This window comes from Armigeres subalbatus, chromosome 1 (genome assembly GCF_024139115.2).
Source record: "Armigeres subalbatus isolate Guangzhou_Male chromosome 1, GZ_Asu_2, whole genome shotgun sequence".
Lineage (NCBI taxonomy): Eukaryota > Metazoa > Arthropoda > Insecta > Diptera > Culicidae > Armigeres > Armigeres subalbatus.
This window is the reverse complement of record NC_085139.1, coordinates 238,596,999-238,616,642: the sequence shown is the minus strand read 5'-3', so window position 1 is coordinate 238,616,642 and position 19,644 is coordinate 238,596,999. Positions and strand designations below refer to the sequence as shown.

The 19,644-nt window shown below is 40.5% G+C and overlaps 2 protein-coding genes across 2 annotated transcripts; both read left to right on the top strand.

The window, feature by feature from the left end:
* The first annotated feature begins 11,832 nt into the window (after positions 1–11,832).
* LOC134211987 (uncharacterized) lies at positions 11,833–15,364 on the top strand. The gene is made up of 2 exons (XM_062689435.1): positions 11,833–12,153; positions 14,047–15,364. The coding sequence occupies exons 1-2, from the start codon at positions 11,999–12,001 to the stop codon at positions 15,320–15,322; spliced, it is 1,431 nt and encodes a 476-aa protein (XP_062545419.1). The 5' UTR covers positions 11,833–11,998; the 3' UTR covers positions 15,323–15,364.
* A 262-nt stretch (positions 15,365–15,626) lies between these two features.
* On the top strand, positions 15,627–18,831 carry LOC134207126 (uncharacterized protein K02A2.6-like). The gene is made up of 3 exons (XM_062682844.1): positions 15,627–17,154; positions 17,217–18,112; positions 18,490–18,831. The coding sequence occupies exons 1-3, from the start codon at positions 15,627–15,629 to the stop codon at positions 18,829–18,831; spliced, it is 2,766 nt and encodes a 921-aa protein (XP_062538828.1).
* Positions 18,832–19,644: the final 813 nt, after the last annotated feature.

Genomic DNA, 19,644 nt, shown 5'->3' with positions numbered 1-19,644 from the left:
GCTCTTCCGTTGGAAGTGCCACTTCCAGCTGCTGCGCGTATTCTTGGGCTAGTCTACCGTCTTGTAGCCGCCCAAAATTAAGCCGCGGCGTCCGACTTCGACGCGTGTTGTACACCGTCGAAAGTTTTGAGCGCAGGCATACTGCAACGAGGTAGTGGTCGGATTCAATATTCGCACTGCGGTAAGTGCGGACGTTCGTGATGTCGGAGAAGAATTTACCGTCGATTAGAACGTGGTCGATTTGGTTTTCCGTTTCTTGGTTAGGTGATCTCCATGTGGCCTTGTGGATATTTTTGCAGGGAAAGACGGTGCTTCGGACTACCATTCCGCGGAAGCTGCGAAGTTTATGCATCGTTGGCCGTTGTCATTCGATACGGTGTGCAGACTATCCGGTCCGATGACCGGTCTATACATTTCCTCCCTTCCTACCTGTGCGTTCATGTCACCGATGACGATTTTGACGTCCCGTAGTGGGCATCCATCGTATGTCTGCTCCAGCTGTGCGTAGAACGCTTCTTTCTCGTCGTCGGATCTCCCTTCGTGTGGGCAATGCAAGTTGATGATGCTATAGTTGAAGAAACGGCCTTTAATCCTCAGCTTGCACATTCTTGCGTTGATTGGCTGCCACCCAATCACGCGTTGGCGCATCTTACCCAGCACTATGAAGCCGGTTCCCAGCTCGTTGGTGGTGCCACAGCTTTGGTAGAAGGTAGCCGCTCGATGCCCGCTTTTCCACACTTTCTGTCCTGTCCAGCAAATCTCCTGCATCGCCACGACGTCGAAGTTGCGGGGATGCAATTCATCGTAGATCATCCTGTCGCAACCTGCGAAACCTAGCGACTTGCAATTCCATGTTCCAAGCTTCCAACTATAGTAACACTACCGCAACTATTGGTGCAAATGCTAGTCAAAAATAAAGTATTTGAGATTTATTTACCGACTTCGAGTGTATTCCTGAGCTGTTTTCGTTTGTCTCGTATACTGACAGTTCACCTAATTGATCAACAATGTGTGTTGCTACGTTTAGTATGAAGATTTGCTAAAACCTACAGTACCACAATTATAGGTGCATCCACGACTATCTGAACTTTTACCCTAGACCTTGTCCACAAGAATACATTTTTTGCAGCATCTCATAATCTTAAATAAAAATTTCATTTGACTGCTACTGACGCCAACGTCAGCCATTCGATGATTTGCCGCTGAAACGCGATAGACACCATCCATGCGAATCATTTTTTGCTGCGTCTCCTTCCGACGAGTGCTTGTCATTCTGCCACCAGCGGCAACTTTCTGCAATAGCCAAACAATTATAATTTCACTTTGAAGACCATTCGTCTCAGCTAAACCTTCTTTTGTGCCGTGGATCATTGGCCTGCAGGAGGTCAATCGGGCCATACTTGACTCCATGGATCGCTCCTTTGGGGGAAAGTATAAGTGGACCATTAAGGTAGGTCCTAACATCCGGCATTCCGTTGTTATAGGGGTCCTTTGGGGTGTTCCGTTCGACGTACTCCAGTCCAACAAAGACCTCCCAGTTGTCGGAGTCCGTCACTGTGATAGTTTCTTAGTTAGTGTGGTATATGTCTATTTACCCTGCGGCAATCTGCCGGGCATCATAAGAAAGGTAAGTTATATAATCAACGAGTCTCCTTCCCCTGTTATCCTTTTGGGGGAAATGAACGCGCATCACCCGGCCTAGGGTGATTCTAGGACTGATCCACGAGGTACCGATCTACTTGAATCGTTCAAAATTGCGGACCTTGTACCACTCAACAATGGTTCGCCCACCTTCTTCAATGGTTGCTCAGCCACTGCCATCGACGTGACCGCCGCTAGTCGGCTTATTCTACCCATTTTCAAGTGGGAAGTATCTACGGACTTATTCGGGAGCAACAACTTTCCTATTTCAGTTACCGCCGACTCGAAACTCGCCCACAACCCTTCCTGAGTTCACCCAAATGGTTCCGACCAGTACGAAAGGCAGTCCTCTGGTGGTCGGATGCAACGCGTTGGGCGATTAAAGGGCGGTTAAATTTCCTGCTGTATGCAGATTCGTATAACGTTGGACGGATCGAAATCAAGTGTAAGGGTTGCGGATGAAATATCGACGTGTTACCTTGGATGGATCAAAACAGGGTGATGCAGTCTCGAATCTACTGTTCAATATAGCGCTCGAGGGAGCGATTAGGAGAGCTGGTGTGCAAAGAAGCGGTACCATTATCACAAAATCGCATATGCTCCTGGGATTGGCGGATGATATCGATATTACCGGGATTGATCGCCGTGCCTTGGAAGAGGCTTTTGTGCCTTATAAGAGGGAGACAGCGAGGATTGGACTCACGATCAATATTAGCAAAACGAAGTACATGGTCGCTGGCAATCAACGTGGGTTCATTAGTGGTGGTGGTAGCGAAATGGTGCTGGATGGTGAAAAATTTGAAGTGGTAGAAAAATTTGTGTATCTTAGAACATTAGTGACGTGCGATAATAATGTTACCTGCGAGGTGAAAAGGCGTATTGCAGCTGCAAATAGGGCTTATTACGGACTTCGTTACCAGCTTAAGTCCCATAGTCTGCAAACGAAAACAAATTCGCGCTGTATACTGCTCTGATTCTTCCGGTGGCTTTATACGGCCATGAAACATGGACGTTAAAGGAGGCTGATCGGAGAGCTTTCGGAGTGTTTGAGCGTAAGGTGCTGCGGACAATACTCGGCGGTAAACAGGAGAACGGTATCTGACGGCGTCGCATGAATCACGAGTTGTACCAGGTGTATAAAGGGCTGGATATTATTAAGCTTGTTCTACACGGCAGACTACGGTAGACGGGTCACGTTGGTCGTATGCCGGTTGAATGTCAGCCGAAGTTAAAATTTAGTAGATTTGAAGAGGACCTAAGGGCGCTCAATGTTCAGGGCGACTGGAAGCGATTGGCCCAGGATCGAGTCCAGCGGAGAAGGATACTTCATTCGGCGTAGGTTCATCGAAGAGCTGTAGCCCATCAAATTCAAACACGATCTCGTGCTTAATAAAAGAGATATGACCAATGGGCCGTACTGAGCCGTGGGCTAGTCTAGGAAATTTTTCACGTTCGTTCGAATGGATGGAAATTACCATCGATGCCGACACTGGGACTCCTATTTGCGGAATACCGATCAAAAATACTTGCGCGTGCCAGGAAGCAGCTTTCTTGTGTTCTATAAAGTAAGCACCTGGGCCTCGCCCCTTTGTGATCTGTTATGGGTGTGTATATGATTTGCACTCATAACGATTAACAAGCCAATGAAATTACTTTGGGGTCGTCCAGAAACCACGAGGTCATATATGGGGGGAGGGGGGTTTGGAGAATGACCACGATAAGCCACCTGGGGGGGTGTGTTGCTCTCGAACCACGTGGTTTTTTTTACACGAAAATTTTTTGGTGAATAAAAATAGCGGTGTAAAAAATACAAATCATTGAAATTTAATTAAACGCAAAGCGCATCTAAGGGCCGATGCCCACGTAGCGTCTTTTCAACTCAGCGTTAAAAAATACGTAGGTGCGCATCGTGAAAAATCGATAACGCAGCGTCGGTCGCAACGCCGATGCATATCTGCATTATTTGATCATCTTAGCCTAAGATCCTATATCCATACAAAAATAAACGAAAAAACAGGTTTACAGGCGATTCAGTCTCAATTTCCACAAAATAAAATTGGAAAGGAAAAATGGAAAAATTAAAAAAAAATCCGCCGCAGATGGTTTTTGGCATCACACCGCCGCCACTTTTGCATCATCGGACTGCAGCTACAATTTTGAAAAATGTTCATGTTTTTAAAATAATCCAAGAAAAAATTCTAAGAAGAAAAAAATCAAAAGAATTTCTTGTGGATATTCAGGAAAAATCAAGTAAAGAAATTTCCTATAAAAACTTTGACATTACTTCATACAATTCCTACTGGAAATGCTTCAAAAGTACAACCTTTACAAATACTACAAAAGTACAAATTTTTCGTTATTTCCACATGTAAAAACATCGAATTTCCTCAGGAAATTCATTATTGGTGTTTCAGATGAACTTTTTCTACTGCAAAATCTTAGGAATTTCCATCGGAAATATTTTGGCATATTCCGAATAATAATTTCTTTTGGAAATTAAAAAAACTGCTGAAAATTTCTAAGAATTTCTTTTGGAAAACGAAAAAAAGTTCCATTGGGAATTTAGAAGAATTTCCTTTGAAGTTTCATTAAAGTTGCCCAGGATTTTGAAAAAAATCTTTAGATATTCTGTAAAAAAGTAAGACTGGACTGGAAATTCTTCGGAATTGATGTTTATTGGAATTTTCATCGTAAATATGCATTTCGGATCCTGCTACGGATTCTTCTAGTTCTTCAAAATTTCTACCGAACATTTTTCGGAACTCTTCCACAGAATTTCGGAAAAAATGTCGTTGAAATTCTAAAGATTTTCCGGGGAGACTCCGAAGAATTTCTTACAATATTCCGAAGGGTTTCCCTTGCAACTCCAGAATAATTATTCTCCAAAATTAAGAAGATCTTGGAATTTAAAATTAATCCAAGCAATAAATGTAGGCAATAATTTAGGCTTAAGAAGCCTAGTTTTTATGATATTGAATAATTAGGATAATTGATCGAAAAAAAATAATAATGCACCTAAATGTTCTAAATGCACAAAATTCTAGTAGTGCGCATGAAAAAGGTTACGGCATAGAGAAGCTTGCATTTTAAAAATCAACATGAAATTCTAAATAAAATGCTTTTTAAATTCATAAAAGGGTCTTAGGAGATTCCTGCGATATGAAAAAAAGTGGCAGTGTTCCAGAAAAAAACACTCTAATTCCTAAAACAATCTAGGTTAAAAAATAGTGTTATAATAACGATTGAAAATAAATTCCAAAACAACCCTCAACAACCCTTTCAGGAATGATGGGTCATATATGCCCAGCGTTTAAGATTGTCTATAAAATCACAAAAGAGAGCAAGGCCACCATTTTCTGCAGTAAAATTGTTCATCTAGATATTGGCTTTACAGAAAAAATATGGGAGTTCAAATTTGACTGACCATGAAAACTCAGATATCCAGAAACCTTGGGAAGATTTCGATTAAATGTTTGAATCATTCTGAACAGATGGGTGGTCCGATAAGATGGGCCATCCTGAACGTTAAGCCAGTGATTAATATTTAGGAATACGAGATGCTCAAGGTAGTTCAAAATGCTCTAAAGTTCTGCTCACGAATCTACCAGATCAATCAAGACATTTGCAATGTTCTCATCATCGGTATATACCCAATCCGATGAAATGCGCATATGATTCTAATTTCCATTAACATGAGATCCAAGAGACAAGGCACCCAAAATTATTTTGAGTCAACATCAAGTTGCACAATGACTATGAGGTTTGTTTGCAAACTGTTTTTGTAGAGACCTTAGAAGCACTGGGTTCACGGACTTGAATGATCAAGTAGTTCAAACATTACGACTTCCAGGACGTTTTGTATAACCTAAAAGTCTGTCTACTACTGTATAAATGATAATTGAAGTCATATCAACCCAATGAACCTACTGGGATATTATATCATACATCATTCATAAGTTAGTTTATTGGATAAATCAATTCATTTCTGCCAAATGACCACGATAAGCCACATGGGGGGAGGGGGGGTTGAAAATCTTCAAAAATATGACCACGTAGTTTCTGGATGGCCCTTTTATTAGATACACCAGAGCCGCATTTCGGCGCGCGTAAGCCATTTTTATCGGGATTCCGCAGAGTGGACCGCTCTCGCGAAGCATTGGAGAGACTGACAAATTTTATTCATCCTGTGAAATTTGGTTCAGAGTTGTTAGTGATTTAAAATGCTTATTGTATAGACGACCCAAGACAAAATGTCTTCATAGTACAAAACATAATCACTACCCGAGGTAAACAACCCTTCAGGGAAGTTCGAGGTGTTTAGTAGATCATGATGTAGTCTATATGCAGGCCATTAATGGTTTTCTTTGTTTTCTGACATCAAAATCTAATAAGGTACACTAGGGGAAGTGGAAAAGAAAAAATCGATAGTGCATGTTTGAATTAGTGTAAAACCAGTTTAAATGATTTAAATGCGTTCAATCAAAATGGTTTATCAAAACAGTCAATTTTGCACCAACTGTGCGGTAATTAATACCATTTTAGTCGCTTGAAATGTATGGAAATAGATTTTAAAATTAGGAGTTGTTTTTCCACTTACTCTAGTGGGATGGGGTAAGTGGAAAACCCATGTTACCTTGACCTTCAATAGTGATGAGTAGTTACTTACAGAGTCTATTATATATAGAGTTACGCAAAGAGTGAAGCCAAATCTACCTATTGAACTGTCAAACCGTCTACCTATCGAGCAAAGTAAACAAATGATTGTTGGTAAGGCGGAAGTATTGTTATCGCCTGATGATTATTATGGCGAATTAAAACTCATGAATCGAAATGTATTAGATTTGTTCTAGAAACAGCTTCAAAAAACTTCAGCCCACCCCCCAATAAAGTTGCAACAAGAAACTCACGTGTTTACACTCTGTAGGTGACTTTGGTTATCGAATTAAAAAGCTTTAGAAGTGATCACTCCCGTGAAGTCACTTGAAGGGTTGAACCAAAATGAAAGTTTTCAACATAATAACAAGAACATCATTCAGAATAAGAGTAAGAAGATCCTCTTTGCGCAACTCTATATAATAGACTCTGGTTACTTATAACTAAATTCAATACGATAATTGCTCTGAGTATCTTTTGTGGATTAATTTCATTAACTTAACGGAATAGATCCTCAAGGAATTCTCGTAATAGCTAGGGGAGCGCTGGTTTTGCCTTTATTTTTTTTTTTTTTATCCACTCGTTTATTTGAAAGGCTCAGTCGTGTATAACACTTTGCGGAGCCGCGAACATTCAAATAATACAATTTTACATAATTATGACTTATCAATAAAAATCAATATCATCTAAAGCAATTTTCATAGCAGTTGCTATTCTAATCTTATCTTCTGCGATTATTTCTCGTCGTTCGTTTTCATCCTCGATCCTGTCGTATGATGCGATTCTGCACCGTGTCTTCCGCAGGGGACGGGAGGATCCGAGACGGTAGAATTTCTCTGCGTTCCGCTCATTGGCACTATTTTTGCATGCTGTCGGTTCTGTAGACATCGGATGTCGAACTCTATCATTTTCTTCACTTTCTTCTCCTTCAATTTATCCTTTTTCTCTTCACTGCTACTGGAGTCAGCTTTATCTGCATTAGAAACATCGGCGATCGCTATTGGTGACTTCACTGGCTTCACAGCGTTGCGGCGTGCTACTACTATCGGACAGACCTTTTTCAGATGCGTGTCCGACTTGCATTCAAAGCACTTTAACTTTAGTCCATCATAATAGACTCGGCCTTTCTTATTACGGAAATAAAGTACCTCCGGAATTATCCTTTCTACTTCCATGTAGAGCCCACGGACTCCGGTATACATATCGAGTTGATACTCAGCCGGAAACCGCTCACGAACTGTGCGCTTCACTTTCCCGAATTTTTCCATCACGGATGACAAATCGCTGTCAGATATTTCCGGCGGCAGATCGAAAATCCTTATATACGTAGTGTTGGTACCAGAAACCGACATGTGAACCATGACCTTTTCTCCATTTGTATAGAAAAAACGGTAATGAGCTATAGTTGTTTACTAGAGTAAACTTCATTGCGTCTTGTGTTCTAAAGCGAATAAACACAGATTTCTCATCGGAAATCGTATACGCTGTCTCCATCATGCGCTGATCACCCTTCAATGATTTCACGAATCGTACCATGTCAGCCAGAGTTGGCTGTATGGCATTGTTCGGAAACAGAAAAGCCAATGATGCCACTGCTACGTCACACGATATTGCCACCGCTAGATAGGTACCTTTTGAACGTACGAACGAAATAGCACCGATATGGAACCTGCGAGTTAGAAAAACACGTCTACACACAGTGAGCTGTGTTCGTTCACTGACTGGTTTTGCCTTCTCGAACACTTAGTGTACGTAAAGTCTATATATTCGCCCCAAAGATGAACTTTTTAAAGTAAAAATTGGACTTACAGGGTTATAAACTAATCAACTTGGTTTAACGAATTGAGATGATGTCTGTATGTGCGTATTTGTATGTATGTGTGTGCTCAAAGTACGTACAAAATTATCAGCAATTCTTAAGCAATTGTCCTTAACCAATTTGTTCGTAAAAAAATGCATTCAACGGCAAAACTTGTTATGAATAAAATTTATGTGAATTATACAATATGTTTACCTATAAGTGCTATTTTCAACTTTCTTATACATTTTTTTCATATGTAAAACATGTGAAAGGCATCAATACCGATAGGTGGATTTATCAGGTATTTTCTCATTTATATGAGTCCAATCACACCTGGAATCATAATGATAACAAAGAAGGAACATATTAAGATGCACAGCTATCGAAATAAACCCTGGATGGACGAAAAAATTGCGTAATTAGAACATTATCCACTTCCCCCGCAGTATTTGATACCTGGGGTAAGTGTAAAATCTTTGAATTATTTGCTTTCTTGGTACAAACCACTACCAATTGAATGGGATTAGTTTAATTGTATTAGAATGGTCCCCTGTGATATAAATTCTCTTGAAAAAAGAACAATTGGTGCAAATAAGAATTAATTGTATGAATGCAAAAATCAACTTTTCGCGAAACCTAAAATTACAGTTCAAGTGTTAACCGTGTTAGTGTATGTATTATACAAATTTCAACATAGTATTAGTGTGAGCATCAAAGTATATTCTTGGATGTACAATTTCTGGATGAGCAGCTAACATTGTCTGATTATGATGATGCCAAATGTATGTACACGCCAAATGCCGAGAACATAACGCATCTGGTGGACAACATTAATTTAAAAAAAATCAGTGTCGCTAAAACACAACACTTTTGGATGGTAGATTTTATATATTCTGTTTATTACACTGCTATAAAAGTATAGCAGTCCCATGTGAATATAAAGTCCTGCAAACATGAAACATTTATGTGTTTATGGGCAGTCCTTAACAAATCCGAACAGTTTCAAACAGGTGAGGTGGAGGAATTCAATATCAAGCAGTTATATTGTTATTATATTAGTTTATCGGATTCACTCATAGACACGAATGTTCAAAAATGGTCACTATTGTACAACACTGCCGCACGAAGAAGCTGTCAGTCGCAAGCTTCGGAGTTCTCCGGGGTCTTCACACGGTTCCACGCCACCTGGAAATCGAAATGAACAGCTTCGCTTGCTTGTTCGCCGTATTTGCTAAGGCTAGTCTCAGTCGTTGTGCACACCTCGGCTACGTGGAATCTTAAAATATAAAACTTAGAATAATGAGGTAGTTTTGCCGTAATCTACGTATAAACGAAATTCTCAATATGATCAGGAAAGTCACTGTTTAGGCTCTTCTGAAAGTAAATTTTGTGTATTTGGTCGAACTGGTTCTGTGCCTTCACCAATTATTGATAATAAAAAGGTACAAATCAGTATTTTAAGTTAAATACAAAGTGTTGACTCTTCTTTGATCAATTGGTCCAAAAAATTAGAAATCCATCGAGAAAAGGCTGAGATATTACGGTCAAAATCTATCATATTTTCGTGACAGTCTCTAATTTCCGCAATCGAAAAGTGTATCCAAACATAGAAAATACACGTAGTCCTACGTCAAAAGGGATTAAAGTTAAATTATCCACCGATGTTAGAGGCTTAGTAAAGGCCCTGCACTGAATACTGAAACAGACGGAGTAATCCATCGGGTTTAGAGCAAAAGTGTTGACAGAAGGTCATTTGGTTAAATTCCTCTGGAAAAGCCTGCTACAAAGTTTGAACATCCTCATGTCTATATTCTGTTGTTCAATCTTGCTGAAATGTTCGTTCTGAGCAAAATTTGTACTTGCCCAAGTACTACAGTATCTTGCACCAGCTTCTGGTAGATTGCTTGATTGATTATGGAGAGAAAAAACACGAATAATTTTAATAACTATCTTGTTCTGTATATTGTGCATGTTTCTGACATAGAATTGGAAAGGCGTTTTTTTTAAACTTAAATGGTTCTTTTCAGAATCTCCATTATAGAGAAGAAAAGGACGAACCGAATTTTTCAAGATAGTGAAACACAACCGCGTGTTGACTCAAGAAAATTATATGGAATCAGTGGTCTTTGCCGCCCATTACACACAGCTACGTAGTCCTACGTCTATTTCCGCCAGCAGTGGGGCTACTTATGGTTTTGAGTAGTCCTGCTTTCGACGGAAATTGAGTAAAATTCCTTTGGGAAAAATAAGAAAATAAAAATTTACTCAGTCACTGCGTACATGAAAGTTGCGTAATCACCTTCCTACCTTTACGAGCGTAGTCAAATAATATCTTGCGTTCCTGGCATTCAAGACCCTTCAGCTATGTCCGCTTTTTCGGCAGTTTCAGCAAAAGATATTAGTTGTTGACACGAGCGACAACAGCATAGTATCCGCAGCTTCTACATAAACCCATAACATTTAGGAATGATGCATAATAGTTCTAATTAAGTACAATGCAATCGGAACAGTGACATCGTGTCTCCACTTTGCAGTCAACCGATCATCTACCGGATGAAACATATTCAAACAGCAGTTCAGAAGTCAATTCAATACGACAATTACACTGCAAACCACGCACACGTTCTGGGAATCATATCCGGTTCTCTGTCGGTGACTTGGTTGTTGAGTCCTATATCGTATGAATTCTTTAGCGTTCTGTATCACATCTCGTCCCTCCGCTGCTGAGCGAACGACGAATGGGCGTGCTTCAATGTTCGCGCGAATGGTTATGACAAGACTGGCTTGTAAACGTGATGGGCCAATGATGATGATAATGTTCCGATGGTAATGTGACTGCCACATCGTCACATCATCCCGTGTGAGGGGGTGTCAGTTGCATCCAGCCAGCCAGCCAGCCGTTTGCCACCAGGGGAAACTGTGTGACAATTCCGTTCCGATTGACGGTCTGATAATGATACTGATAAGTGTATCATTTTCCAACCGAAGTGAACGTGATTTTAAATGCCGAGCGGCCGCACAGCAGCCAGCAGCAGTGTGGCAATGGATGGATAATACTCTCCCGCGGACGAATGGACGGACGACCGGGTGCGTGCCGATGAATAATAATTATGAATAATGTGATTCGAAAATTATTCTGCAAATTTTAGGAGTGAACCTGGGCTGTGTAGGAACAAGTACTACAGCAATCCAGAAATGAATAATAATCGCTGGATCAGTGACAGTGTTTGGCAAGTGTACCGAGGCCCCGTTCCACCGGTTCCCGACGTTCGAGCCGTGGCCGCTGGGTTCCTCCTCCGAAAATAAAGTGTTATCGTGGGCTGTTGCGAGACGGCGAAAAGGACCTGTCGCTTCTGTTTAGAACCTAATTGATGCCTCTGTAAATAGGCTTGTTGGAACAAATTTTGGCACTTTGTCAAATGAGCCGTTCGGGCAATGAATTTTATCGTCGAATATCCACGAGAACCCTTGGGCTACGGTGGCTTGTGGGTGTTTGTGTAAAATGGAAATTTTATACTCGTGATAGCGGCCTTTGATGGGCAGTTCGAAAGTGCCAACAGCTTGTTTATGAATCAGTATCAGTTTGTGTTTGCAACCAGGGGAGAACCTGAGTTCAGTTCACTATCACATTTTGATGCATCGAGATGATATCGTTAGTGACTATTGTTAGCTATTCTAACAAAATATGCGTAATGCTGCAACTGCAAACAACCACGTGTAGAGGATGATGGCGAAATTATAAATAAAAAGTAATAATAATAAACAATACAAAAAAATAAAATAATCGATAAGTGAATTGAGCCAAAAAAAATGTGTTGAAGGTAGATTAGAGAAAAAATATAGAATGGCATCACTGACAGTCATCAAGTAGTGTAGAGTTGAAAGATAGGAGAGATTCGGTCGATGAGTTGGATCGCAAGCAATAAGCTACGATCAGGCATTCCGTTAACGATTGTTGAGGCACACGAAGGTGTTTGGCAGAGCCATAAATTAAAAAAAATGGCTGACAAATCGGCCAAGCGATGCCACAATGGCGTGGTTGAAGACGCTCTCGATCGGTAAGTATGAACAATTTTGTGGACTCCATTCGTGATTTAGACGGACACGCAATAAAGAGAAACTAAAACAAAAAAAAAAGATGAGTAACAGGCCACTTGGAAAGAAGGCGAAAAAAGCCAAAAACAAAAGGAGCGATAGGTCTCATGGCGCCACAAAAAAAAGACTAGAAAAATATTGAATAAAGCAAAAAAAAAAATGAAGGGATAAATCTTATGGCAAGAAACCGAAGAAAAATAGCCAAAAACAAAACGAGCGATAGGTCTCATGACATAGAAAGTATTCAAAAAAACCCAGATTAATCCACCTACAGTGAGATTTTGACCCTTCCTTAGTTATAAGGATTTTTTTCCAGACTCCAGTATTTAAAACGAGATAAAACTACTCAGCTTCCCATGGCGATTTACCGTGAAAGTGACAAAATAATTGCCTACCCAAAGGCGGATGTCTTGGGTTGAGTGACAACTTAACGAATGATAACGTACTGTACTTCATGCTGCCTATCTATAAGGCGCTCGTCGGATTGAATAACTATTGTGACATGGTTAGCAACTATCGTAACGCTGGTTGCATATATTGTACTCGTAATTTCCAGAGACTTCGATATTAATTAATCCAGAACTAACTAAATCAGTCATTGATCTGAGCGAAACTCAATAGCGTTCAATAATAACATATATTTCACCTTATGGATGCCTAATTTGGTAAAACTAAACTTGTTCAATACCTTAAACATGAGCGAGATTTTTATGGTAGTAAATTTCAGAATTTGCACACATACGCACACATACATGCATACAAGTGATCTATTAGTGTCTCAAAACATGCTCACATTTGCTATCTAGCTTCTACTGAAGAAATTTTTGAAATCCCTTTCAATTTTTACGTTTTTGCTTTTCTGAGAAGATTTTTTTGTACATGCTTCTATATGTTCCTCAATAAAAATCATTTGTTTCTTTGAAACAAATCAGAAAAATAGGCATAATTCCATATCATATCATTTATAACAAATTAATATTTTCAATGTCAAAGTGAATTTGTTTCAAATACCATACATTTTATTTAATAATTAACGAGATTTCTTGATAGATTAATACGTAACACACCTGCGTAACGCATACAAAGTGAAATTATAGACACTTCCGAAGGAAGGGTCAAAACGGAAAAAAATGTGTATTAACAGGACTCGTGGTAAAAAAAAATAAAAAAAACCCAGATTAATCCACCTAGCGGCGATGGTGCCTTTCTCGTGCATTGTAAAATGTACTAAAAAAATCACATAGGAAAGGTCCAAAAAGCACTTTAGGGGGATAGATCGCATATTTTCTATCATTTTGCATGTTTTTGCATTGTTTGCATTTCCACCATTCTTGAAAACATTTTTTTTTTCGATTTTGAAATTTTTTTTTCCAAGGGGGGACCCTTGGGAAAAAACAATGATTTTTCAATAATTCCGAAATGCAATGTCCGATCAGGCCAATTTTCAATAGCAAACAATGGGACCGCATTCCCCGTCGAATGCAACTTGTTGCGAGTAAATCGGGTAATGCTAAGTTCCAAAAAGTGTGTCTACAAAATTTGTACACATACACATACACACACACACACATACATACATACACACAAACAGACATCACCTCAATTCGTCGAGCTGAGTCGATTGGTATATAACACTACGGGTCTCCGAGCCTTCTATCAAAAGTTTGGTTTTGGAGTGAAATTATAGCCTTTACGTATACTTAGTATACGAGAAAGGCAAAAATAAACAAAAGCATTCAAAACTTCGTTAAAATAAAAGTCGCGCTGTGGTATCACTATATCGTAAACTGCATTCGCAAAAAAAAAAATATGTTACTTACCCTAGATTTTTCTCTCCATTGTTCGGTATTACATAGGAAAGCAAAGAAGAAGAATTCCAAGCTCGACACGGCTTTGAAAGAGCTGGCGGCATCAAACGCAAAGGTTGAGGAAATGCGAGAGCAATTGGAAAGAGCTCAGGAAACGATTATTTCTCTGCAATCTACACTACATACGACGAAGACCAACGCCGATGAGGTCAATAGTGTTGAATTTGGGAGTGACATTGGTCCTTCGAGTACACAACGCAATGGAAATGCTGAGGCCACGATGGAAGTTTCACGTTTTATCTCATCTGTCAACCAAATCTCCATTTCGACCGTCAACGTTCCAGAATGTAAACCGTTGATAGAAGGCGACGAAATAGGAAAGTTTGAATTCGAAACTTGGAAGGACTTATTACTGGACTCGTTGACACTCGCTGGTATAACGGATGAAGCAACCAGATTCATAGTCTTCAAAGTTAAGGCGGGGTCAAGGTTGATGGAAATATACAGAAATACGACGACAGCAACAGGCGCACCAGATCTTGAGACATGTCCATTCACGAATGCCTTGCACCGGTTGAAGACTTACTTTGGGTCTGGCTCAGACATCATGTTACAGCGTCGCAAGCTGGCATTGATGGTCCAAAAACCAGACGAACCGGATTTGACTTTCATCATGCGAGTGGGGGCAACAGCAAGGATGTGTGAGTTCGACACCGATAAAGAATTTGAGGAGATTGTGAGCACCGTAGCGGAACACGCAAGAAATAAAGAAGTGCGTACTACGGCACTTAAGATGCTTAGTCGTAAAGGAAAGCTAACAGATTTGGTTGATAAGGTCCGCGAAATTCAAGCTGTCACAATGAATGAAGAATACTACAGACGCAGACATGAAACCGTAGAACAAGCCACAGTAGCAGCAGTAAACGTTGGTCAACGAAGAAGTAACTATCAAGAGTACTCTCGAGCATCGACGAGCCGTGGACGTTTTGGAAATCATCCGTATCGACGAAGAGACGAACAAGCCTCTAGAGGACCTGTAACATCCGAATGGAAAAATGGAAGTAGAGAACGCTGTTTCAGGTGCAACAGTATGTTCCACAGACCAAATGATTGCGCTGCGATCGATAAAACTTGTTTGAAGTGCGGACGTATGGGTCATTTCATGCGAGCCTGTAAGACAATGATCAGGGCAGGAAGTAAGCGCACAGCTGAAATCGAAACTACGGATGTCGAAACAAAACGAATTTCTATGGTAACAACAGAGAGAAACGCGAAAGAAGAAGACGGAGTAACAAACGAGGAAGTAGGTGACATTAAGCACTAACTTAATCTATCTTTCAAACGCGAATGAATTACTTTATGAAAATAAAATAAAATATATTTCGTTACTGTAGCACAAATTAAAAAAAAATAACTCCTAATTTAAGAAAAAAAAATACAATTTTCAGTCATATAGTACTTCAGTCAGCGTTATGATTCAAACTCACAATCTGACAAATCTGTTTTTTTAAATATAATTGTTTATTTATCAGATGCCGAACAATCTATCGTTGACATGCTTTGGTATTTCGACATCACCCAGAGCAACACCTAAACACAGCGGGATAATCATTGCAAAAGTAGCAGGAATGAGTTGCGAATTCTTGATTGACTCTGGAGCTCAGGTAAACACCTTGACAGAAGAATCATTCAAGATCCTGCATGGAACTCAAAAGTATAGGGATGGCGTATACAATATCCAAGAACGATCGGATCGACCTCTCGAGGGCTACGGTTCAGCCGGCGAGATCAACGTGATGTACACATTTGGAGCATTCTTAACCGTATCCGAGGATCGTACAATTCTGTTAGAAAAGTTTTATGTTGTACGGGAATGCCGGTCTCTTCTTGGCAGACAAACCGCAACTCGATATAGCATTCTTCTGCTCGGTTTACAAGTACCAGTGGAATCCTCCCGATTTGGGTTGCAGCATATGAAGAGGGAGATAGCTATGGTTGAAACAATTGAGAGCTTCCCTAAATTCAACATACCGCCAATTGAAATCAGCTACGACAAGACGAGACCCGCGTGTAGGAACATATATATGAACATCCCACCTGCCGTGAAACCTTTAGTCGAACAGCGTCTACAGCACCTCCTTTCATCTAACATCATAGAGAAAGTAACCGAAGACATGAACACCTCGTTTTGTTCATCCATGTTAGTGGTGCCCAAAGGACGAAACGACATCCGGCTCGTTATTGATTTGCGTGGTCCGAACCGCTATATTAATAGAACACCGTTTAGTATGCCCACCTTGGAAAAAATCCTAGTGAATCTGAACGGGTCTAAGTGGTTCTCAACGATAGATCTCACGAACGCGTTTTTCCACATAGAGCTACACGAGAACAGCCGGCATCTGACCAACTTCTGTACGGAATTCGGCATGTTCCGTTACGTCAGACTTCCCTTCGGGCTGTGCAATGCGCCCGACATCTTCCAGGAAGTGATGCAAAGGAAGATTCTAGCAGGCTGCAAAGGAGTTGATAATTATTTAGATGATATGATTGTTCATGGTGCAACAAAAGAAGAACACGACGCAAACCTTGCTGCTGTACTGGCACGTCTCGAAGAGCACAACGTGAAAATAAATACTTCGAAATGTGTTTTCGCAAGCCAATCTGTGAAGTTTATTGGCTTCATGTTAACTCCTGATGGATGGGAAGTTGAAGAGGAAAAGTTGAGCGCAATCCGAAATTTTCGAAGACCGGACACATGTTCAGAAGTAAAAAGCTTCCTCGGTCTCATCACATACATCGACAGGTTTATCTTGGACCGTGCAACGAAAACTGAAAAACTTCGCGCTTTAGCTAACGCTGAAGTATTCTATTGGACAGCAGAAGAAGAACACGAGTTTTCCAATCTTCAAAACGGAGCAGTCAACGTAATCAAAAAGCTGGGTTATTTTTCTACTACGGACAGAACGGAACTATTCGTTGATGCCTCCGGAATCGGACTAGGGGCAGTTTTAATTCAGTTCAACGATAACGACATCCCACGGATCATAGCATGTGCATCGAAGGCTTTGACTTCTACAGAGCGAAAATACCCGCAAACACAAAAGGAGGCACTCGCTGTCGTCTGGGGAGTCGAACGGTTCAAATTTTATTTGACAGGTAACTTTGATAGAAGATATAAATTTTATATCATTTTATGCTTGAAATGTTTCCTTGGTTAGGTATCTCCTTTGTCATTCGATCGGACGCAGAAGCAAATGAATTTATTTTTCAAAGCGACCATCGGATCGGAAAAAGGGCGGTATCGCGAGCAGAAGCCTGGGCACTACGCCTACAGCCTTATGATTTTGTCATCAAGAGGGTCCCTGGATTGCAGAATATTGCGGATGTTTTGTCGAGATTAATTAAAGCATCCCATGAAGCGATTCCATTTGAAGACGACAACGAAGGCCATTACTTATTCACACTGGACGCTGGGTGCATGGACATCACCTTAGGGGACATTGAAGTTCATTCCGAGAATGATGAAGAGCTTAAGGGAGTGCGAAAGGCTTTAAAATTCGGGAAATGGCCACGCGAATTACGCAGATTCGAAGCACAGTCAAAAACGCTACACTATCTTGGATCGCTGATTTACAACGGCGACAAAATCGTTCTACCAGGTTCACTTCGAATACAAGCACTGGAATCATCACACTCGGGGCACATAGGAGAAGTCTCGATGAAAAGGATAATGCGGGAATTCTTTTGGTGGCCAGGAATGGCCACTGAAACAGAACAATTTGTGAAAAATTGTTCAACTTGTTGTCAACTAGCCAGAAAAAATCCCCCGATCCCTCTATCATCTCGTGAACTGCCAGAAAACCCATGGGAAATTATTCAGATCGATTTCCTCGAAATCCCGGGCTGCGGATCAGGTGAGTTCCTTGTCCTCGTGGACATATATTCACGGTTTCTCACAGTCGTCGAAATGCGCCGAACAAACGCCGATTGTACAAATGCAGCCTTATGTGAGATTTTCAAACGATGGGGAGTTCCTCGTATTATCCAAAGCGACAATGGGCCCCCATTTCAAAGTTCTACGTTTTGTACTTTCTGGGAGGAAAAGGGCGTAAAAGTAAGAAAAGCGATACCTTTAAGCCCGCAGTCAAATGGTGCTGTGGAACGGCAGAACCAGAGCATTATCAAAGCGATTGCGGCGTCCAAAATCGATGGAGAAAACTGGAAAAAGGCTTTGTAGAGGTACGTACACAACCATTACACCTTAATCCCTCACGCTAGATTGAATATCACACCCTTTGAACTGTTGGTTGGGTGGAAATTTCGAGGTACATATCCTAGCCTTTGGGGAAGTTCCACCAATCACTGTTTGGATCGGATTGATATACGAGAGAAGGATGCGGAGGAGAAACTGATTAGCAAGCAAAACGCTGATAAGTCCCGGAGCGCTAAGCCTTCTGACTCAATGTCGGAGATGTTGTTCTCCTAAGCCAGCAAAGGAAAGCTAAAACAGACCCAATCTTCTCGGCGGAGCGCTATACCGTTGTCGCTAGGCAGGGAGCCAAAGTTGTTGTTGTCAGTCAAAACGGAATTCAGTATGCACGGAACATACAGGACATCAAAAGAGCACCATCAATGGAATTGGAGAACGATGAATCTTTGGTACTCGGAGGACACGATGAATCGTCGACTATTCCTGCCGATAATCATTCTTCGGCTCCAGTTCAAACAGAACCAGGAAACTTACAGCCGCCGGGGACATCTCTTCGTTCTCGAGCTAGTCTAAGGAAGCCACCTAGGTACAACAGTGACTACGTTTACACCGTCTTCCAATAAATGATATTGCCAAAACGGCCAGAACAAAATCTGAAAACGAGAAACACAATTTTGAATTTTCTCAAATGGCGAACAATGGTACAAACTATCTAATAAAATAATTACAGAAACTTGGTCCTCCTACCTAAATTGAATTATTTTTTTTCAAATCGACTCATGAGTTGCAGTTGTAAAAACAAATTAAATGAAAGAAAAGCAAAAAAAAACTTGAATAAATTAATGCATCCCACTGACAGCCAGGGATGCCAGGGGATATTTTCAAATGTCTTCACAGTCGAGTAAAAATGTCTTCAAATGTCTTCAATATCAAAATTACGATTTCAAAATCCAATAGGTTTGTAATTTCAATCATCTCCTTGTTTTATGTATCGTTTATTTTTTAACACTCGAATTGTTAAAATTCAAAAGAATACCCTTCTAAATCTTCATGAGTAAGGCCAATGACTTTCCCTTGGATTTTCTAATGAGTCTTTGAATATAGTTCCAACGGTTTTTTCTAACTGAATTTCCTTGTGGAATTCTTCTGAATTTATTTTTAAAGAATTGCCTGTAGGGATTAGGAAAAATTCACCGTGAAATACCTGAAGAAACTTCAACAAGATTTTCTGAAAAAAATTCCGGAAGAATTTCTGGAGAAACTTCACGATAAATTCTTGATGGATTTTTCGGAGACTTCCTAAAGGAACTTCTGAAGGGATTTCGGGAGGAATTGCTGTTGGAACATCCAAAAGATTTTCTGAAGGAACTTCCAGATAAATTTCTGAAGGAACTTCCGAGTGAAATGCTAATGGAACTTCCGGAGGAATTACAGGA